We start from the raw sequence: 18,225 nt of genomic DNA, 5'->3' as shown, positions 1-18,225 counted from the left end.
ATTTGCTGAGTAGATGAAAAACAATCTACAACATCTGTGAAAAAAAAAACATCCTTAAAGATGACTGAAGATAATTACTGCATCATGGCTCCGTGGTAAAAGCAACAGAGAACAACCACAGCCTGACTTTTTTTTCCATCGAAACTGTGGACGACAGAGCAGTGAAGATGTAAGGGGACACTGTCTGTGGTGATGAGTTTATATTATATCCAAGCTTGTCAAGGACAGCGGCCGTTTCACAGACTGGTAACAGTGTTCCCAAACACTGCAAAAATTAAAGGGCCAGTCACCCCAACTCCCAAAATTCAGGCTGTATAAACAAAACTAAAATAACCGATTATGAATAGAATTATTTAAAAGTCGCTCCAGTTGATGTGTCGTTTAGCACTTTTCCTTTGGGTCACAACACTTGTGCAGATGTAGGAATGGAGTACCATGCCCAAGAGCAAGAGGGCATTTCTGTGTTTTGACCACTTGTTCACTGTCCTGTCCCAACACAGAGCCCTTTTGTTAATATCGCTCAACCAAACAGCACTGCAAAGGAACTGCAAGTCATCACATTTACAGGTGCGCCTAACCACTGCTTACACTCTGCTTGCTTGCTTGCTTGCTTTGAGTCAGTGCCAGCACAAGAACAGCCCACAGCTAAATATAGAAGTCCCCTTTTCAAGATAAAGAGTTACTTTGTGAAAAAAAGGAAAATCAGCAAAAGACCCATTTCATAGTTCTCTTTGAATCTGTCACTTTAAATCTTAGCTGATAGGAGCACATCAGGTTATTACACACTGCCAAGCTATTTCCAGAAACGATGAAAACATAATGTAATGATGACAAATAAAATGTAGTGACAAGTGAGCAGGTTGAAACAGAAACTAGAACGTGTATGCGCATACACACACACACACACACACACACACACATACATACCTTCCTGAACCTGGAGTTTAGAAATACAGATCCAATTATAAATTCACATTAATCAAATACATATAACATCACTCTTTGTAATAAGCCACCAAAATATTTTTCATGCAAATTTAATACTGAATCTTGGAACAATCATGATCATTGAAAATAATCAGTTAATGAGGATGATATTTGCCCTGAAACATATTGCCCACAATAACATTTTTAAAATTCAACTTTTTAAATTATAGTTTAGGGAAAAGAAACATTTGTTTTCAACGTGCCTGGCCTGCTAGCTAACAAAACACAATGTTCACGTTCCAGCGCAGACCAGCTGAATTCACTTGCTTTTTTGCAGTTTTTGCGGGGGCATACCCTGAATCTACCGGGAGTTTTGGGGGTTTCCTAGAGAAATATGCAAAACAACCCTGAGGTCAGACTCAATACAAAGAAATACTTCTATAGCATCTAACCTCATTACAACCAAAGGAACATGCAGACAATCTCATACAGACACACAAAATTTGCCAAACTTGGACCATTTTAACCTTCTTTCTCATCTTCTTTTCCTCCTTGTGGATTTTCTTTTCTTTTTCATTTTCCCACCTCGCTATCTTTGCAAATGCCCCAGTCACCCTTTTATGTTTCTTTCCAGTGGCTTCCCCTCATATTCAGACACATCTGTTCATTGTAGCCAATTAAAAGTCACTTTCTGCTCTTGGGGAAAAAAAGCACAATCATCGTGGTTGTGCATGGCATGGCTGTGCAAGGGTGTTCTTCTGTTCCAGAAGATCCATTTAAAACAGAGGCTCTGTCAACAAATGCAAGCATGCATGTCCTATAGACCAATATAAGCCCCAAATGAGGAACTACCCTAAGTACTGATTCACTTTCTTTCATTTTTATTTTAATTATCATTTTTCTTGTTGACAGTTAGAAAAGGAAGTAATAAACTTACCACTAAATCCCAGTTGTTCAGTTCTAGAAGAGCTATTGCTTCTGCAATGTTGTCTATGCCAGTGCATGCCTAAAAAAAGAAAAGACAAAAATCACAAAATACGTAATCTATTAAACTGTTTCCCTGACAGATAAAGAATATGCCCTAAACAGAAACAACATGGATAGCACAGCTGCACTCACACTGTTCACATTTCTTTAAACCACTCTCAAAAGTATGTAGTCTTGCAAATATTTGATCCATAGTCTAGAGGACATTGCCACTTATGAAACGCCAGACTAGACTTGACGAATTCAGCGACTGATGTAAATTGGGTTAGGTAGCAGCATCAGCTCTGGGGGGGTTTAAATGCGTCGTCAGCCATAAGCAGACAGTATACGGTACACCTCAGGTAATGGAGTGCTGGAGAATGAAGCTGCTTTACCATGAAGGTAACATTTCCAGAATTAAAATGTATACTAAAAAAAATTCACAGGAAGCAACTCAAAATTATGCAAATACACTTGCATATTCACATTCTCATAAGCCAACCAGTAAATGCAATTCCAGAGTCTCCCTTTCAAAGAAAACAGCTCCCATCTCAATTCTCCCTTTACTATTTTTTATGAATAGCAGCAAGTAATACAGCTATGGAATCCAATCCATGAGCCATCAAGTGGGCCTGCAACTGGCTTTTGTGGAAAAAAGATGGAACAAATAGTTTTCTCTAGACACCAAAATGCAGACTAGGGCTGGGCGGTATATCAACTTTTTGAGGTATTTCGATATATTTTCAAACACGATATAGAAGGAGACAATACCATTTATATCAATATAGTATGATGTTGTGTTGCATAACCCGTTTCTTTCGTAAAGCCGTGCCAATGTTTGCATCTCTCCTCTCTCACACTCTCCGTGCAACCCCGCCCCCACTCTCCCTCTGCGTCTGCGCGCAAAGCCGGTGTTCTGTCGATTTGTCCTACTTTATCGACATGTCATACCGTAGCGTAGATTGACAGTCATAGCTATCGATCTTTGCTACCCTATTGAGAAATACTACCGCAAGTAGGCTGTGCTACCTTAGAAGCCAAAGAAGGTCGGCAATTCTTTTTTACCTTATCAGAAAATGGTTCTAAGCTAATTACATTATTGTTTTCATTCGTTCATGCAACAGCAATTTCGAAAATGCTGTCAAGTAAATTTTAATAATAGGCATAGCCTACTTACAATTTATCCATCACATAAACTGTATGTATTTTGACAGTCTAGTTTACATGCTGACATGTAAATTTGTAGTCTAGTTTGTCCATCAACACACTCTAATCAATACGAACATAAAACTTTAAGTAGCATATTTTGATATTCTAAACCTTATCAGAAAAGACTACCAGGATATATCTATAGAATGTTCTGATAGTCTGAAATACCGTATCAGAAAGTGCTACCAACATAAACCTACAGGTGGCATATTTCGATAGTCTGAAATACCTTATCAGAAAGTGCTACCAACATACACCTATTTTTATTTAATATAGGCTATTTATTTTATATAATTTTCATTTAAATGTTTTGCAGCCATATATTTTCAAACAGGGAAGGAAACCCTGTTTGCATTGAAAGTTGCATTTATTTGATCACATTCTGTTTTAATAAAAGTGCTTGTGACATCTCACATGTGGCTTTGACTTACAAATGAACATTTAGCCCACTTCGCAGAAAATACCGAGATATGTATTATGTGTCGCCATTCAACCTAAAAATACCATGATATGATTATTGGTCCATATTGCCCAGCCCTAATGCAGACCATCAGGAAGGTAGGAACTGCAAAAACTGAAAAGCAGAAAAGTAGCAAAGTTGCACTTGTTAGCACAGCCATTGTCAAATACCAGTTTACATCAAGCAGAAATGGTAAAAGCCTTAAGCCATATGCTTGTCACATTTGCAGCTACAGTCCTAGATAAGAGCGTATTTTCTTCATGTTACTTCTTCAGCAGTTAATATTCTGATAATTACTGTAATTTTCTGAAATCACTGTATGCATACTCGTATATTCATACTTGTATCTGGTGATGACATTTCTGATAACCACAACAGTACGGAATGCATCCAACTTGTTAACAGAGGTTAAGCTTAATTTCCGACACAGATCAATGATGTCAAAAATTCAACTCACCACCTGAGTAAGTTAATGAACAATGAAGATGGCAAAGCTGCAACACAAACTAAGCTTGTGTGCAAGGAATACTGTACAACTCTAAACTAAGCCATTTAATGTAGAGGACTGGAAACGTTCAAAAGTGACAAAAAACCAACAACCAAACCACGGATACCAACATCTGTTCTGTGAAATTTGTGTGAAGAAAAGAGCTCAAGGAACTTTACAAATCTGACTATCTATCTGAAAGTATGTCTATGGATGCTGAGTAAAAATTTGCCAGTGGACATTATTTCCTTGTGTGATCATTACTTGTGGCTACTTTCTATCAAAATTAAAAAAGCAATGTAATGCTAAAATGACAACTGCATACTAAAATGACACTTTGTTATGTACTTATTCACACTGCCTTTCATTTTGCACATTTGCATTTATTTTCACTTAAACTTTAACTTAACTATTGTTGTGGGTAATTCAAATTGCTTTTAATTGGTGTATCTGACAATTACTGTTCTGGGGTGAGCAGAGAGGTAACGGTGGAACCTGGTTCAGTGCTACAAAGTTAATGGACCCACACCATGAGGCAGCCATTAATCAAATCTTGTGACGTAAAAACACGCAAGCCAGTTAGACAGCAAATCTTTGTGTTGTTACAGCTAGTAGCGACTGATAGATGAAGATTTCATATTGAGTTTAAAGAGAGGACATGGCAGATAACTGCTTTCGCTGAAGAAGAGATATGGGAAGGTGCCATACTTTCTCCAGCAGCTATTCACAAAACACTCCCAAGACTTACAACATTAGATGATACTGCAATGTAGGCAATCACATGTGTGTTGTGACACACCCAGAAAGCTGACACTATTTTTGTGGTTCAGGATAAAGCAATAATGAAACAGATACTAGTGCTGTTCTAGTGACTGGTTAACATGCATCAATGCAGTAAAGTTGCTTTACATAAAACAGAAACTACACAAGTGAGTAAGCTGTGCAGTTTTTAATTTTACAACACCGGCTTACGGTAAGCTTGCCAGCGAAAGCAACTGTCAAGCAGGTCAGGCGACTGAAGCAAAATCCAAAACAAAGAGCAAGCTGAAAACTGGAGGTTTACTTCAGTCAGTACTAGAAGCTAACTAGCAAGCTTAACAGCTTGGTATTTTAATGACAATGAGGTTAGCTGTCTAGCTAGACAGCTAACACAGTCAATAGTGAAGTATTGTTCCGTACAGCTCGCTAGCTGGCTGACTTAATGAGATAGCCAACAAAATTACAATACCTGACTGAATTCAGTGTTAAAAGTGCTACTGTGTGGATACCTATAGTAAAATGGCTATGGAATTGATGAGGAAGCTAGCTATCTATTTTGAAAATAAATACTATTTGCTGGACATCTCTGTAATGAAAAGGAGTCTGGAGGCTTCATATAAACAACTGGTAGTTTTGTACCTGATAAAGTATTTTATCCAAGACAGTGAAAACCACTGCATACCCACAACTGTGATTAGTCGAGAGACAGTGAGAAAAGACATATTCTACTCTCAAAACAAAAATCAAATTTGGGTCCTCTTCTACCCACTAATGAACTATAGTTTTAACAATATATTTCTGCCTGCAGTGCCTGAGTGACTACAAAATGATACATAGCAACTTTTTAACTACAAAGATGTAAAAAAGGGTAAAGAAGTGACATTAATTACTCCCATTACAATATAACACAAGCTATTGTATCAGCTATATTTACCTGACTTTTTGTAGCCTTGTAAATGACCATGAATATAATACAGTGCACAGTATGAATAATCACCTGCATACAGTGATCTTTAACAATATGAGAGATTCATTCTGGTACTAATGTTTAAAAACTCTACTTGTAGGATTCAAGCAATCTGCTGATAAGAATTGATAAGGCTCAGTCACAAGTAATACAGTACCAAATGTAGTACAGTTGTGCATACATTAATAACAAAAAAACTAATTTGTATGCATTATCTCTCTTACATCTAACTAATTAGCAAAACGCCTAGTACATAAAACATTTTGATAAAGATGTTGTGCAGTTTAATGTAAGCGCCTGGATTCCGGTTGGCACAGCAAGAAGAAAAAGAAGCTTTCTCCAGATAAAAAATGCATTCTGAAGCCTACAATAAGATTCTATAAAAAACTGAGGAGGCATCACATCATAAAAACAAGGGCGAACCAGCAAGGCACCACAGAGCAATTATCATGGTGAAATTGGAAAAAGAAAAAAAAATGTATCAAATGTTTTAGTTAGATACACTGGCATTCAAATCGAATGACATGAGTAATGTTACTGATGCTTCTTTCCCTGGTGTTTACAAACAGCTATAACGCTGTGTAACCCTCAGAGGCACCCCATGATGGAAAGTTTGTGAAACTAGCTTTTATCTAGCCAATAATTACCCTGTGCCTAAACTGGCTGCAAGGAAGTGACAGGAGAATCATGACAGCATTCAGGAGCTACCCATAGCTTTGACCCAGCCTCAGAGAGTGACCACCATGACACTGTGTGCTGCTAGAGTGATTGACAGATATATCAATAAGCAAAACCAATTCAAATCAATCACAACAAAATGTAACCAAACAAAAACAATGCAGATTAACAGAGAGAAAACAAAGTGAATCACTACACCACAAAGCAGTGCCCATACAATGCAACTGCTTATTTGATTTTGCAGTTTTTTTTTTGTTTTTGTTTTATTCTTGCACAAATCAGACACATTGTGAAGCACTCGAAGTACACACATCAAAACCATCCACTTGCAGTTACTGTTTCTATAACATCTGCCTTTTCTTTTTGGCAGAAATCAGCCATTATACATACCATCCTACTAAGTCTTCCATTCTTACAAGTAACTGGGGGGGAAAGGTAACTCATATCTTTCTATGCACCAATAACGGCAATTTAGTACAATTTATTGCAGTGAATGACCAGGCATTTGATATTATAAATCATTTGAGTTTCTGCTTCCACGATCAATACATCAGAACCATGCTGCAATCTCCAACAGTAACTCAGATGGTGCATTCTCAAATTTTAACTACATTGTGCAGGCACACTGATAATTGGTAATGCTTCAGTGATGAGCCTTACAAAAGACATTTGGGCCTCAGACAAGCGTCATATGTTGACATTAGTTTAAAACTGCACAGTTGATTGAGCAGACCTTAAATTGCAAAAGGTCATTTTTCATGACCATAAATTCAGTAGACTGAGTACAGCCAGGGTCATTTCAGTTAACTGGCAGAAAATGCAACAAGACTACAAGATCATCACAGATTATGAGAAATTAGGATATGCACACTTTAAGTACAGCAAGTTCAATTCAGTCAGCATTTTTTACATTACACTGGAATACTGTCATTTTCCTTGTGTTTCATTTTTGCTTGTAAATTATATAAACATTTTCTTTTGAAACTTAATGAAAAGTGTTGTAAAACATACCACTGTAAAATTGATTCTCTTTTCTACCCTAACTTAGATGAGTGAGCAGACAAGAACATGCAGCAAACTATCACAAAATGTACGTTTTCACTACATGTCCAGAACAAACTTCCTTAAACGTCAGCATCAGCAAATCAGGTAATCAGCACCAGCCTAGAAAATGTATCAACTCACCTCTACTATGAGATCAGTTTGGAATTTATGTTAGGCTGACTGTCTCAATAATACATAAAGAAATAAGTAAATATATTATTCTAAAGGATTAACAAAAAAAATGCTCAATTCAAAATGGAGCAGCTTAGGCCAAAAGCACTTAGCTGATGGGATTTCTTCACAAGATACAGAAAGAGTACACAGAGGTACTTGTCAGAAGTAATTTCTTAGGTTTCTTCTTTTAAACATGCCAATACATGTCCTGGGGGCTGCAGCATTTGCTGCCAGTTGAGTGAATCAAGCTATAAATGTTCTTGAGCAATGCCAGGCCAAGACAGCTGTCTGTTCACACGACCTGGAACAGAACTATTTTTGCTGGTTTTTGCATGATGAAAGGTTTATTAATTTGAGCACAGATTGGACACTACATATGTATCAGTCCTTTTCCACTAAATTTCTGATTAAATGTCAAAACAGCAAATGTTTGACAAACTATGACTCTTGTGTCTCAGATCAGTGTACTTTGCTAGTGCCATACAGAGGGGTAATAATGATAACCTCTGACTCAGCTAATTCTTTTGGGCTCTATGGAATGGCTAGAACTCTCTCAGGCCTCAATACTCACCCTACTGGAGAACTATGAATTGCAAAATGAAAAGTCAAAGGGGAAAACAAATTTTCCTCGAATTAAACTGGATAATGCCTCCTATAATTCAGAGTAAAAACCAGTATTTCCCGCTAAAAAAAAAAATGTAACATTACTCCAAAACTGTGCTGTACAGTTCATAATTAAAGCTTCACACAAAGCCTTCTGGTGAAAAGTGAAATACAAGTCATATTTTGGACAAGTATTGGGCCTAAGCTTAAATATTCATTTTTTTAATCAGGCAGCCCATATTAACAGAGCCACCATGACACTATGCATTTGTCATAATGATTTTAAAAACTAAATACTGAAAACGAAATATCACTTCATTGACGTCTGACATTTCATTGTAATTCGCGTAGCTCAGTCTAAATTTTGTACTTCGGCCATATATTAACTAATGATGTTACTACCTTAGCAAGCTAGGCTAACTAGCGATCTTGGTTGGAGTTAGGTTAAACAGACGCTTTATTTTTATAAACTCACTATATGTAGCTCTACTGTCACTGTTGATTCACAACTACACAAGCTGAGTAATTGTCTTGCTATTTGGCGTTTACTACTTTCACAACTAATTTGCAACTTTCAAAGTAGGGGCGTTTTAAAAATTTCTTTGAAACTATTGTGGATGCTGGCTAGTTAGGTAATGTACGCAGGTACGCATTATGTATATGGACTCCCTTGAAACTATATAGTTAACAGTTAGCCAAGTCAGACGCAATTTCACGTTATCATTGCTAACTAGCTACTTAGTCAGCTCTGAAGAAACCTGTACAAGCTGTTGTCTAAATTTCCACTAACACAATGATGCAAGTAGGCAATTCTACATATAGCTTAGGTAGCTAGCTAGCTAAACTTCTGCGATTTCGGTACTGAAGTCTTAAAATTAAACCATGTAGCTTAGCAATAAATAGTAGCCAACTAGGTACGTACTTGATAATGAGTCCTACAATGTACCTAGACTACCTAGAAAGCTTTCGAGGTGCAAAAATCGCCCATGTCTAGCTACCTAGCTATATTTGAAATGTACTTTAGCTAACGACAGGTATCAGATTTTTCTGCTTTTATTAGCTAACGTTAGCTGTTATGGCTAAATGGCCAAATAGCTGGCTAGCTAATCCAGAGCATCCCTTATCCTAAAGCATACAGACTGATAGCTCGCTAACCAGGTAGGTAGGTATGGATTTTAACATAGTGGGCTTCGTGTTTAAACGTGACAGTAAGCATTTCAAACAATGTTTGGACACCCTTTGAAAAGAAAAACCCACCTGAAAGTCAGCAAGAATCATTTCTCTGTCCATGTTGCTAGCGCTAGTGTCGGAGGCCATTGCAGTGACTAGCTAACTCTGGCTAGCTCTGTAGCTCGCTCGATCACTCTCTCTCCCTACCTCTCTCTGACGCTCTCTAGAAAGCAAGCTGGGGGACTAGGGGTTCATACAATATCTCGTCAGAAAATCACAAAAAGGACATTCAAGCCCAAGGTCTAACAGTTAAGCGGGTACGAAAAGTGCGGACACGGTACTTTATGCCGTGATCCGTATCTTTTGTGGGTTTCAGCTCTCTGTTAACGTCACTTTTTATCTATCTTTCTTGCAGTGTTGCAGTTGCTTTACGGCGATCGTAAAGCGATGTCGCACAATGGGAAGGTGAAGTTTCCAAGTAACGTTACTCTTAAAGCGACAGTGTTGCGATTGACACAGATGAACCATAAGCTAAGTGGCCAAGTAGGTTTTCATCTTACAGCAAGATGTATTTTAAAAAACGTGATCTGTGTTTGTAGCTCTACAACCTACAGAGACCGATGAGCACGCTAATGTACCTCTGTCAGCGGGTACATAAGTATTACCCATGCAGCTGGCTAGCAAGGTTTTATAGGTCTAACAGTGGTTTGCAATGCAACCGATGTCTTTGCGTTTCTACTTTTTAGGTATTCGTTGTTTAACTTGTGAGCCCAGTGACATGCATTATGGAAGGCTACTATTAAACCCAGTTGGATCATAGTACGTTTGATGAAATGTAGATGCCAACAACATAGTAGCAAATCTTTACCCAGTTACCCGTTATTAAAATGACGGTTCAGTACAACATGGTTGTAGACAACTTAAACAAATATGAAAAATATGTTTTATACATGTGTGAGTTTTACTGCTATTTTATGAAGTTAATGGTGTTCACCGGTCATTTACGATTCTATCACGTGTATACAGAAAGTATGCATAGGCCTTAGTCATTTTCGTACTGCTTGAATTTCGGACAGAAATTCGCAAACTTTACTTAAAATGCAAAATTGATTAGCTTTCTCACTGTACCAAACGTTGTAGTAAAATTGCAATTCTCAGTTATATTGTTGTGGTATTCATTCATTCATTCAGCTGGCAGACATTCTTTTGCATGCCGTCATGGCAAAATAGTTATGTCATAAGGGCTGCAAGATGCAAGGTCATCGGTACAGAATAGCAAGTAACATTTAATAAGATATGCGCGCTGCACCAGTGCTAAGATATGAGTACATAATCAAAGCTGTTATAAGCATATACAGTATAGTGCCAAATGTGATTGTGAAGAATCACCCTCTCATAGCACAATAAACACGGCACCATACGAGCAGCCATAATCTCACAATACATTTTTCTTAAAGTGATGAGTTCAGTCATGCTATTAACTGTTTTACAGCGGACATCACCCTTGTATTGCAATGAATTATAATGTTAATATTACAAGTGAATGAGTCCCAATCTGTAGGCTACATATTTAGGGATATGCTAACGATGCAGACTAGGGGTGATGCCTAAGATACTCTTTTTAAGAGACATAACGCAGGAGAAAATTTTAATGCACTTTTCACAAGGGGGCAGTTCCTCACGGATTAAAAAAAAAAACATTGTGTTTTAAATGCATTCTGCACTTGATATAATTGTATTGTTAACGTTAACTGAAAATACCATCCTCTTCGTACTTAGCTATTTTGTGTATGTATGCCTTGATGTGTACATATGTGTAAGTGCGTGCGTGCTTTAGGATTCCTGATGTGACTAGACTATTGTAGCTAGTGACGCTTCGTAAGGCTGTAGTGACACCTGCAAAAGGATTACGTTTTTATAGTGTATTATTAACGGCAAAATGACCTTCCCTTATCAAACTCAGGTTTGTTCTATGCATTGGACTAATGACCTAGATAGATATACTGCCAGCTAGTAGGCTAACGTTATTGTTTTACACACTTTCATAATTAACATTCTAGGTTTCTAGCTACATGTTTCATCGTAAAACGTCTCACTTTGGTCTAATGTTTTGGTAAGGTATGATACCATGTACTTTTATAACGTCAGACAGGGAAACAAGCTCATTATTTTTCTTCTCTTTGGTCCCGCTGTCAACATGGATCCTTTTCGTTATAGACCTGAGCAAGTTAGCTACCTAGCTAGCTAGCTACCCGGCTCTCGTCAGCTGAACTCGGTACGAGGAGTCCCGCCTCCCGTCTGTTAGCTAGCTAGTTACTGTATGTGGGCGGAAGACTTGGTCCCTCATTTCAAAAATGAGTGATGTCAATGAGCTGCAACAGACTTTTTTCTCTTTCAAAAAAATAACCGAATACCCAATCAGATCGGTGAGGACAACTAATGGTAAGGAGACCAAAAGAGACATCATGTTGAGCGGTAATAACAAAGCTTATAGAATATAGTTAACGTCGGTTACATATATTTTTTATTTTAACTTGCTAGTTCATATTAGTCAAATAGCCCAAGTAGTCTACTAGACGCACCTTTCAAAAAATGGGTCGTAGCCAACTAGGTTAGCAAGCTAAATACAGACCTGGAGGACTGTTATTTTGCGGGGTGCTTGTTAATTGCTTTTTGTGATAAAATGTAACTAGATCTTTATAAGCTCATGTCTGCAATTTTTTTAAAATGTCGCTCGCTAGCTAGCTAGCTATCAGCCAATAGTGTATTAACAGTATTAGCTTGCTAGCTAGCAAGCTAAATTGGAAAGAAGGGCTGTGGTCTAGCGGAGGAATACTATACTATGCTTGCCAATGTCTTTGTGAAGAATCTAGTATGACCGCGCACTTATATGTTGTGTTTTAACCGAAATAAACAGCTTCTCATCACTTAACTTAATGAGCCAAGCAACCAAGACGAATATCCAGCTCGCTACCCCTGTTTTTCAGTTGAAAAATGGGCGGGAAGTTTGCATAAAACTTTGAAAACACATCCTTTAAAATGTCATTGGATACAGCCACTCGTTAAACAGAATCAGACTATTTCCCCTTCTTTTTTGTTTTCAGCCCCTGATTTGCGTTAGCACGAGACCAACCAGTATAAAAGGACGCCGCAACCTGCCCGACGAGAGTCCTCAATGAAAAGACAATGATGCGCGAACAACAGCTGCTGAGCACTCTATTTTAAAACTGGTGGCTTTTTTCGGACAGTTGGCTAGCTACTGAAATATGAGTTGCACCTGCATACCGGCAATTTTCAGGTTGAAGACGGGAAATCAAAGAGGCAAAGAGAGAATATGGATGCAAAGGTACTTTTCGAACTGGAAATATGACATATTATGGTTCGGGGAGACAAATGAAGACGTAGCCTACTTTTCAGCGTCTCGTCCGCGTCGCAAAGATGAATTGTGACTTTTAGGGAGTTTACAGTAACATTAACCGGATGGAAACGTAAAATGTAATCTATCTTACTGGCTGGCTATATGAATTAAATTTTGACTCGATACACTGCATTTTATTTGAACTTTGTGTCTCACTACGGAGTTGCAACGTTTTTCGTCCCCCTTTGCCGGTTAATTTGTAGCAGCTTCGGGGTGTTTGGGGCAGTGTTTTTGACAGCTGAATGGAATCGAGAAAACGGATAAACATTTAGAGAAACTTGAATGGCGCAAGTACTGGATCGTGTCCTTCAAGACAGTCATCTTTGCATTTGCTGTGATTCAAGTCAAACAAGAGCCGTTAAGACATTTCAGTGATGGTGATGAACAACACTGAAGTACCCTGGATAGAGATGGCGTGACATCCCTGTTTTCCGAACTGATGCGGATTGTATGTGGGATGGCGTTAAAAACGGAGGGCGGACCCTGGCAGGGCTCCAGTTTCTCTTACAGCTAAGTAACAGTTAGCCCTTTTTTTTTTTTTTTTACAAACAGACTGCTTAGTGGTTCGTCACCATATAGGTTTACCATCAAAAAACAAGGGAGTGCAAACCGTTACATTTAACACCTACGTTTTTCGTCACCTTGACAAATTATTTTGTCATAATCGTTTGTTTCCACAAAGAATGGCTGATTCCTCAGAAGCAAATAGGCTGGCCAGTGCATCTGCAAGAGGAGACTTGACAGAAGTTGAAGTCATATTACAAAACGGGGCAGATGTTAACGAGAAGAATGCGTTTGGCAGGACAGCGTTACAGGTTGGTATTGTATGTCTTTAGATCGAACAAGTATTTTGTTGCGATTTGGTGTAGGGAATGATCTCTGTATTGCAACTAACGTTAGTCCACACAGTCAAAATGTATGTTAATGACGTATTTGAAATATTCATGTTTACTCTTGGGTATTTTGATCATTTTATTTTACATTATTTTACATTTATGTGAGCGGCATCTACGTTTAAATTAGTTATTAGTTAACTGTGGCCAGTGGAGACAATTTTAATCATGGTGATGTTTCCCGGTTTCCTTTAATGATCACTTGGTCAGTGCCAGCCTTCTGGTTTATTTAGTTTTTCAAGTAATGCAGGAATTTCTCTTTATATTATCCAGTAATACTTTTAATTTGTGTTTGGTCCATGCAATCTTTCCACCAATTTGAAAATAACAGGTACGATAGCACTATTAACATGACGCGTTTTAGTAGTCTACGTTAGCGTGCTTTAAGATGCACATGTTAACTCGTTTTGTTCGTAAAACGGGTGTCTTTTAATTTACGTGTTATGGCGTACCACCTGTATATAGTATTGAAAACACACGTCTGATTATATTTTTGCAGAGCACGTCGGTAGTGGCTTGAAAAATGCCAATCTCAGCATTAAATAGCATCGCATTTTACTGGAAACCTCTATTAGGTTTACATATATTCTAAACAGTTCTGAAATAATGTTTCTATGTCTCACTGCAAATTAAAGCATAGTTTTTCCGCGTAAAAGCCGCTTACTCTGGAGAGTAGAAAGGAATAAGTAGGCGTTTTCACACTTCACACAACATAGTAAATACGAAGATAAAATGTCACTATACAACACATCATATTGTAATAAAGTGTATTCTGTGTTTGGTATTACCATAAACAACACTATTACGTGCATTTAAACAAATTTACCTAATCGTATGGTGATTCTTATTCTTAGAACCAACATGTAATCAATGTAAGGACCCCAAAGTAAGTCAGCTGAATCATTTGGTTTGAAAAAAGTGCTTGTAGATTTCAAACGGGGTGACAGACCATGTTATGGCCTGTATCTTCAAGAAGCTGTTTTCACAGCATGCTATGTGAATAAGGAAAATATGAACTCAGAAGAACTGGGATGACAATATCTTGACAGCCTGTAGTAGGATTAGTGATTAAATGTAAGGCCATCATTTAGCAATTTATATATAATGACATGCACTTCTTTGACCGAAATATCGAGTGCATTTATAAATGTTGATTAAGGTTATTTATTTCAAAGTCGTCTCCCTGCATTATTGGTAAGATACACTTGTTGATCAAAAATTGGAAACTGAAGTGTAATAAAGCAGATGGACTGTTGTATGTACCCAAATACATAGTGGTGAGTCCAGTTAAAATTCCATTATACTATAAATGATATGTTGATCATTACTGCAGGAAAGATGTGCACACATTCTTCATACAAAATATTTAATGCAATACATTGCAAGTGTTTTACATTAATAGTTATAGATTATTCTGTCATAAATTGTTATGAAACATACATGCTTCATTTCATGACAAGTGGCCCTTTAGTGACTGATAGAATGAGTAGAGTTTTCATCAGATGTTAAGCCAAAGTCATGAGTGTGAACTTCATTATTTTATCACGGCTGTTTTCCTTGACCATTTCAAACAAATACATTTTTGTGTGTTCGTCTCTTCATACAAAAGAGATAAATGTGGGCTGTGGCGAGCTATTCACTTACAGGACATTTACTGTTAATACATATTAAAATATATAGCATACAAATTACATAACTAGATAAGGTATAATCATATTGTATTTGGCCTCGAATAAACACTACCTAAAAATAAAAATGATCACACAGAATTTGAGAACGTTTATCCTCACATCCGTTCATAGACTATTCAGTGATGTTTTGAACCATCAAGGGGAATCCCAAACCTGCTCTCAATACAAATGTAAGTTCAGTTCAGTTCAAAGGCACTAATGCAGTTTTCACAAATGGTAACCTTGAAACATCTTGTCAAGATTTAGACCCCTGTCAATGCAAACCACAAGCATCTTGTAACTCCAAGAAACATTTCCTTTTATTAAGAGCGAGCAGTGATACTGATGTCAGAAACCATTAAACTGATGCTGTACAGTGTCAATAATAAGTAGGCTATCATTCATCTAAATTCATTACTGTTACAAACATTACACACTGCAGTTAGGTGTATTCTAGCCCTTAGTCTCGTGGCTACTGACATGTACATATTCGTATTGCACTAAAACAAAGACTTAGAAAGCTGAGTCAGGTCATAAAAATGTGATGTATTTTAAACAAATGAATGTTTTGTATTTATAGATACCACTCAAATGTAGTGTAACAGAATTTTGAATATTACAGTAATTATTAATTATTCCAGTTTTGAATGTGCAATTGTGAAGTCCAGTGTTGTTTTTTAAATAAACAAAAAATATTTCTTTTTAGGGAAGCTGCTGCAATAAGTCCAGCATGTTTCAAAAGATATTCAACATAAATTAAAATATAAGACAAACACTCTAGTTTGTTAAAGTAAGAGATAATGTGATTTTTATCATCATCTGTAGGCCTATATAATATACCAGTAGCTCCAAACTATGGAAAATAACAGCCTATATTGTAAAATACACTGCATTTCCCCTCTTGGGTTTTGTCAGGCAGAAGTGTGCAATATAACCAAAAATATAATAAGTTAGAATGCTGTTGAGAATGAAGAAAATATATTAAAATGATTTTTGTATTTAAAAACAATATATAAATTAAATAAGCAAGGTTCTTTCATTTTTAGAATCTTTAACAAACTAAAGTTTTAATTAGCACTCCCCAATGGGGACAAAAATTGGCAAGGTTACATTTCTGTTAACAACAGCTTCGAATGTGGCTTCCTAACAGGTGGAGATTTTTTTTTTTTTTTGTTAAATATAAAAATATAAAACCACGATGTTAGAGTGTTTTATTTTTCATGAGATCGAAGTCTATGCTGACTTTACATGGTAAATAATGCAAATACGGCACTGTGTATTATATTATTTATGCACTTTGTTTCCAGGTGATGAAACTTGGTAATCCTGCCATTGCTGAGGCGTTGCTGAAAGCGAACGCAGATCCCAATGTGCGCGACCCCCTGGGGGGGCTCACCGTGCTACACGACACAGCGCGGGACGGCTATGCTGACACTCTGCGAGTACTAGTGGAATACGGTGCCGATGTCAACATGCTGGACAATGAAGGGAACCTGCCGTTGCATCTTGCCGCAAGAGAAGGCAACTTAGATGTGGTGAAGTTTCTAATTCAACGTACGACAGATCCCTCGCGACGGAACGTTAAAGGCAAAACTGCATATGATTTGGCAACAATGCACAATAGGCATTCAACTGCACAGTGGATCGAAGAATATATTAAATCTAGAGACTGAAAAACACATGGAGCACATGGCTTGGTTTCGCGTTTATTGTGGATGAGGTGCTGAGGTCAATAACGCTACCATTGACGTGTTTTTGTTTGCTGTGTTTTGAGGATTTTTTTTCCAAGCAGTGCCCTAAAATGATGAAGTGAAATGTCTCCGGGAAAGTGTCATTTTCTCCCAACACTTAATAGTACCATTTACCATAAAAACGATAGTGAATACAATTTACACCACAAACAAGAAAAAAAGTGGCAAGAGGTTAACATCTCTATGGGCAATAGAGCTTATCCGTGAATGTTAATATTGTAGGCTACTGATTTAAGGACTGCATTTTTAGGAATTTTCTAAGTGATACATTTAATGAGATAAATGTAACCTTTTCGATAGAGCGTATCGTTTAATATTGGTGTTAAATTGACGAACACAAGTAGACTAAATTAACAGATCCGTCTATAAAGCATAAATGTTCAGAGGATTGTACAGTTCTGTAAGATATTGTGAAATACTAATGCAGCGTTCAGAAGAAGTGATGAAATGTTGGGATAAATTATTAGCTAAGTTTGGCGTGTTAATTTTTAAAGCAATCCGGCAGTGTTCGCCTTTTTTGCGGAACAACACATTTTCTCATACCAAATGAATACTGTAAGTATTCCAATCGGTGGGAAACTGCTCTTTCAGATATAGAAATAATAGACGACGTTATCTGCTAGTGACCTCATAAGAAAGAACGGACCACCTGTTGGGGTAAAGTTTGTGGTACCTGCTCTCAAAACGCAATTTTTCTTGTTTTTCTTCCTTTCGCGCATTAATCGATACTTGATGTTGCCTCGTTGTGAAAACATTCCTACTGCTGTCCGTTTGATTCCATTGTGAAAAATTGTGATGCACGTATCACCGTTTTTAAATGTCAAACTTTCAACCCACCCTTACTTAGTTTTGAACATACTGCAAAAACCGGTCTTTCAGCCTGCTTGACCATATTAACTATCAAATGGTGTTGCCAGCTCAGAAACGTTGTCTTAAGGATGTTTTTAAAACTTTTGGCTCTTTTCGTTCATTTCCAATTAATTGCACTTTTGTACAAAAATTGTAAAGATTTTTTTGTCAGGTTTGAAATGTGAAAGCATGCTTTGTGA

General features: G+C 37.3%; 2 protein-coding genes across 2 annotated transcripts in view; one reads left to right on the top strand and one right to left on the bottom strand.

Moving 5' to 3' along the window:
- faf1 (Fas (TNFRSF6) associated factor 1) overlaps nt 1-9,871 on the bottom strand; it is an 85,023-nt gene extending 75,152 nt beyond the window's left edge. The window contains exons 1-2 of the mRNA XM_036521455.1: nt 9,532-9,871; nt 1,865-1,933 (exon numbers count right to left, since the gene is read on the bottom strand). Of these exons, the coding sequence (XP_036377348.1) occupies nt 1,865-1,933; nt 9,532-9,591 (129 nt within the window). The 5' untranslated portion in view covers nt 9,592-9,871. The remainder of the gene's footprint in view (nt 1-1,864; nt 1,934-9,531) is intronic.
- A 3,274-nt stretch (nt 9,872-13,145) lies between these two features.
- cdkn2c (cyclin-dependent kinase inhibitor 2C (p18, inhibits CDK4)) lies at nt 13,146-17,406 on the top strand. Its single transcript, XM_036522642.1, has 2 exons — nt 13,146-13,677; nt 16,733-17,406. The coding sequence occupies exons 1-2, from the start codon at nt 13,546-13,548 to the stop codon at nt 17,096-17,098; spliced, it is 498 nt and encodes a 165-aa protein (XP_036378535.1). The 5' UTR covers nt 13,146-13,545; the 3' UTR covers nt 17,099-17,406.
- The last annotated feature ends 819 nt before the right edge of the window (nt 17,407-18,225 follow it).

This window comes from Megalops cyprinoides, chromosome 2 (genome assembly GCF_013368585.1).
Source record: "Megalops cyprinoides isolate fMegCyp1 chromosome 2, fMegCyp1.pri, whole genome shotgun sequence".
In the NCBI taxonomy this organism is placed as follows: Eukaryota; Metazoa; Chordata; class Actinopteri; order Elopiformes; family Megalopidae; genus Megalops; species Megalops cyprinoides.
This window is presented reverse-complemented; position numbering and strand designations above follow the sequence as displayed.

Excerpts from the sequence above, each read along its gene's own strand:
- cdkn2c (XM_036522642.1), top strand. The coding sequence starts at position 13,546 with ATGGCTGATTCCTCAGAAGCAAATAGGCTGGCCAGTGCATCTGCAAGA. Across the intron at positions 13,678-16,732 it reads TTGGCAGGACAGCGTTACAG|GTGATGAAACTTGGTAATCC; the intron begins GTTGGTATTGTA and ends CTTTGTTTCCAG.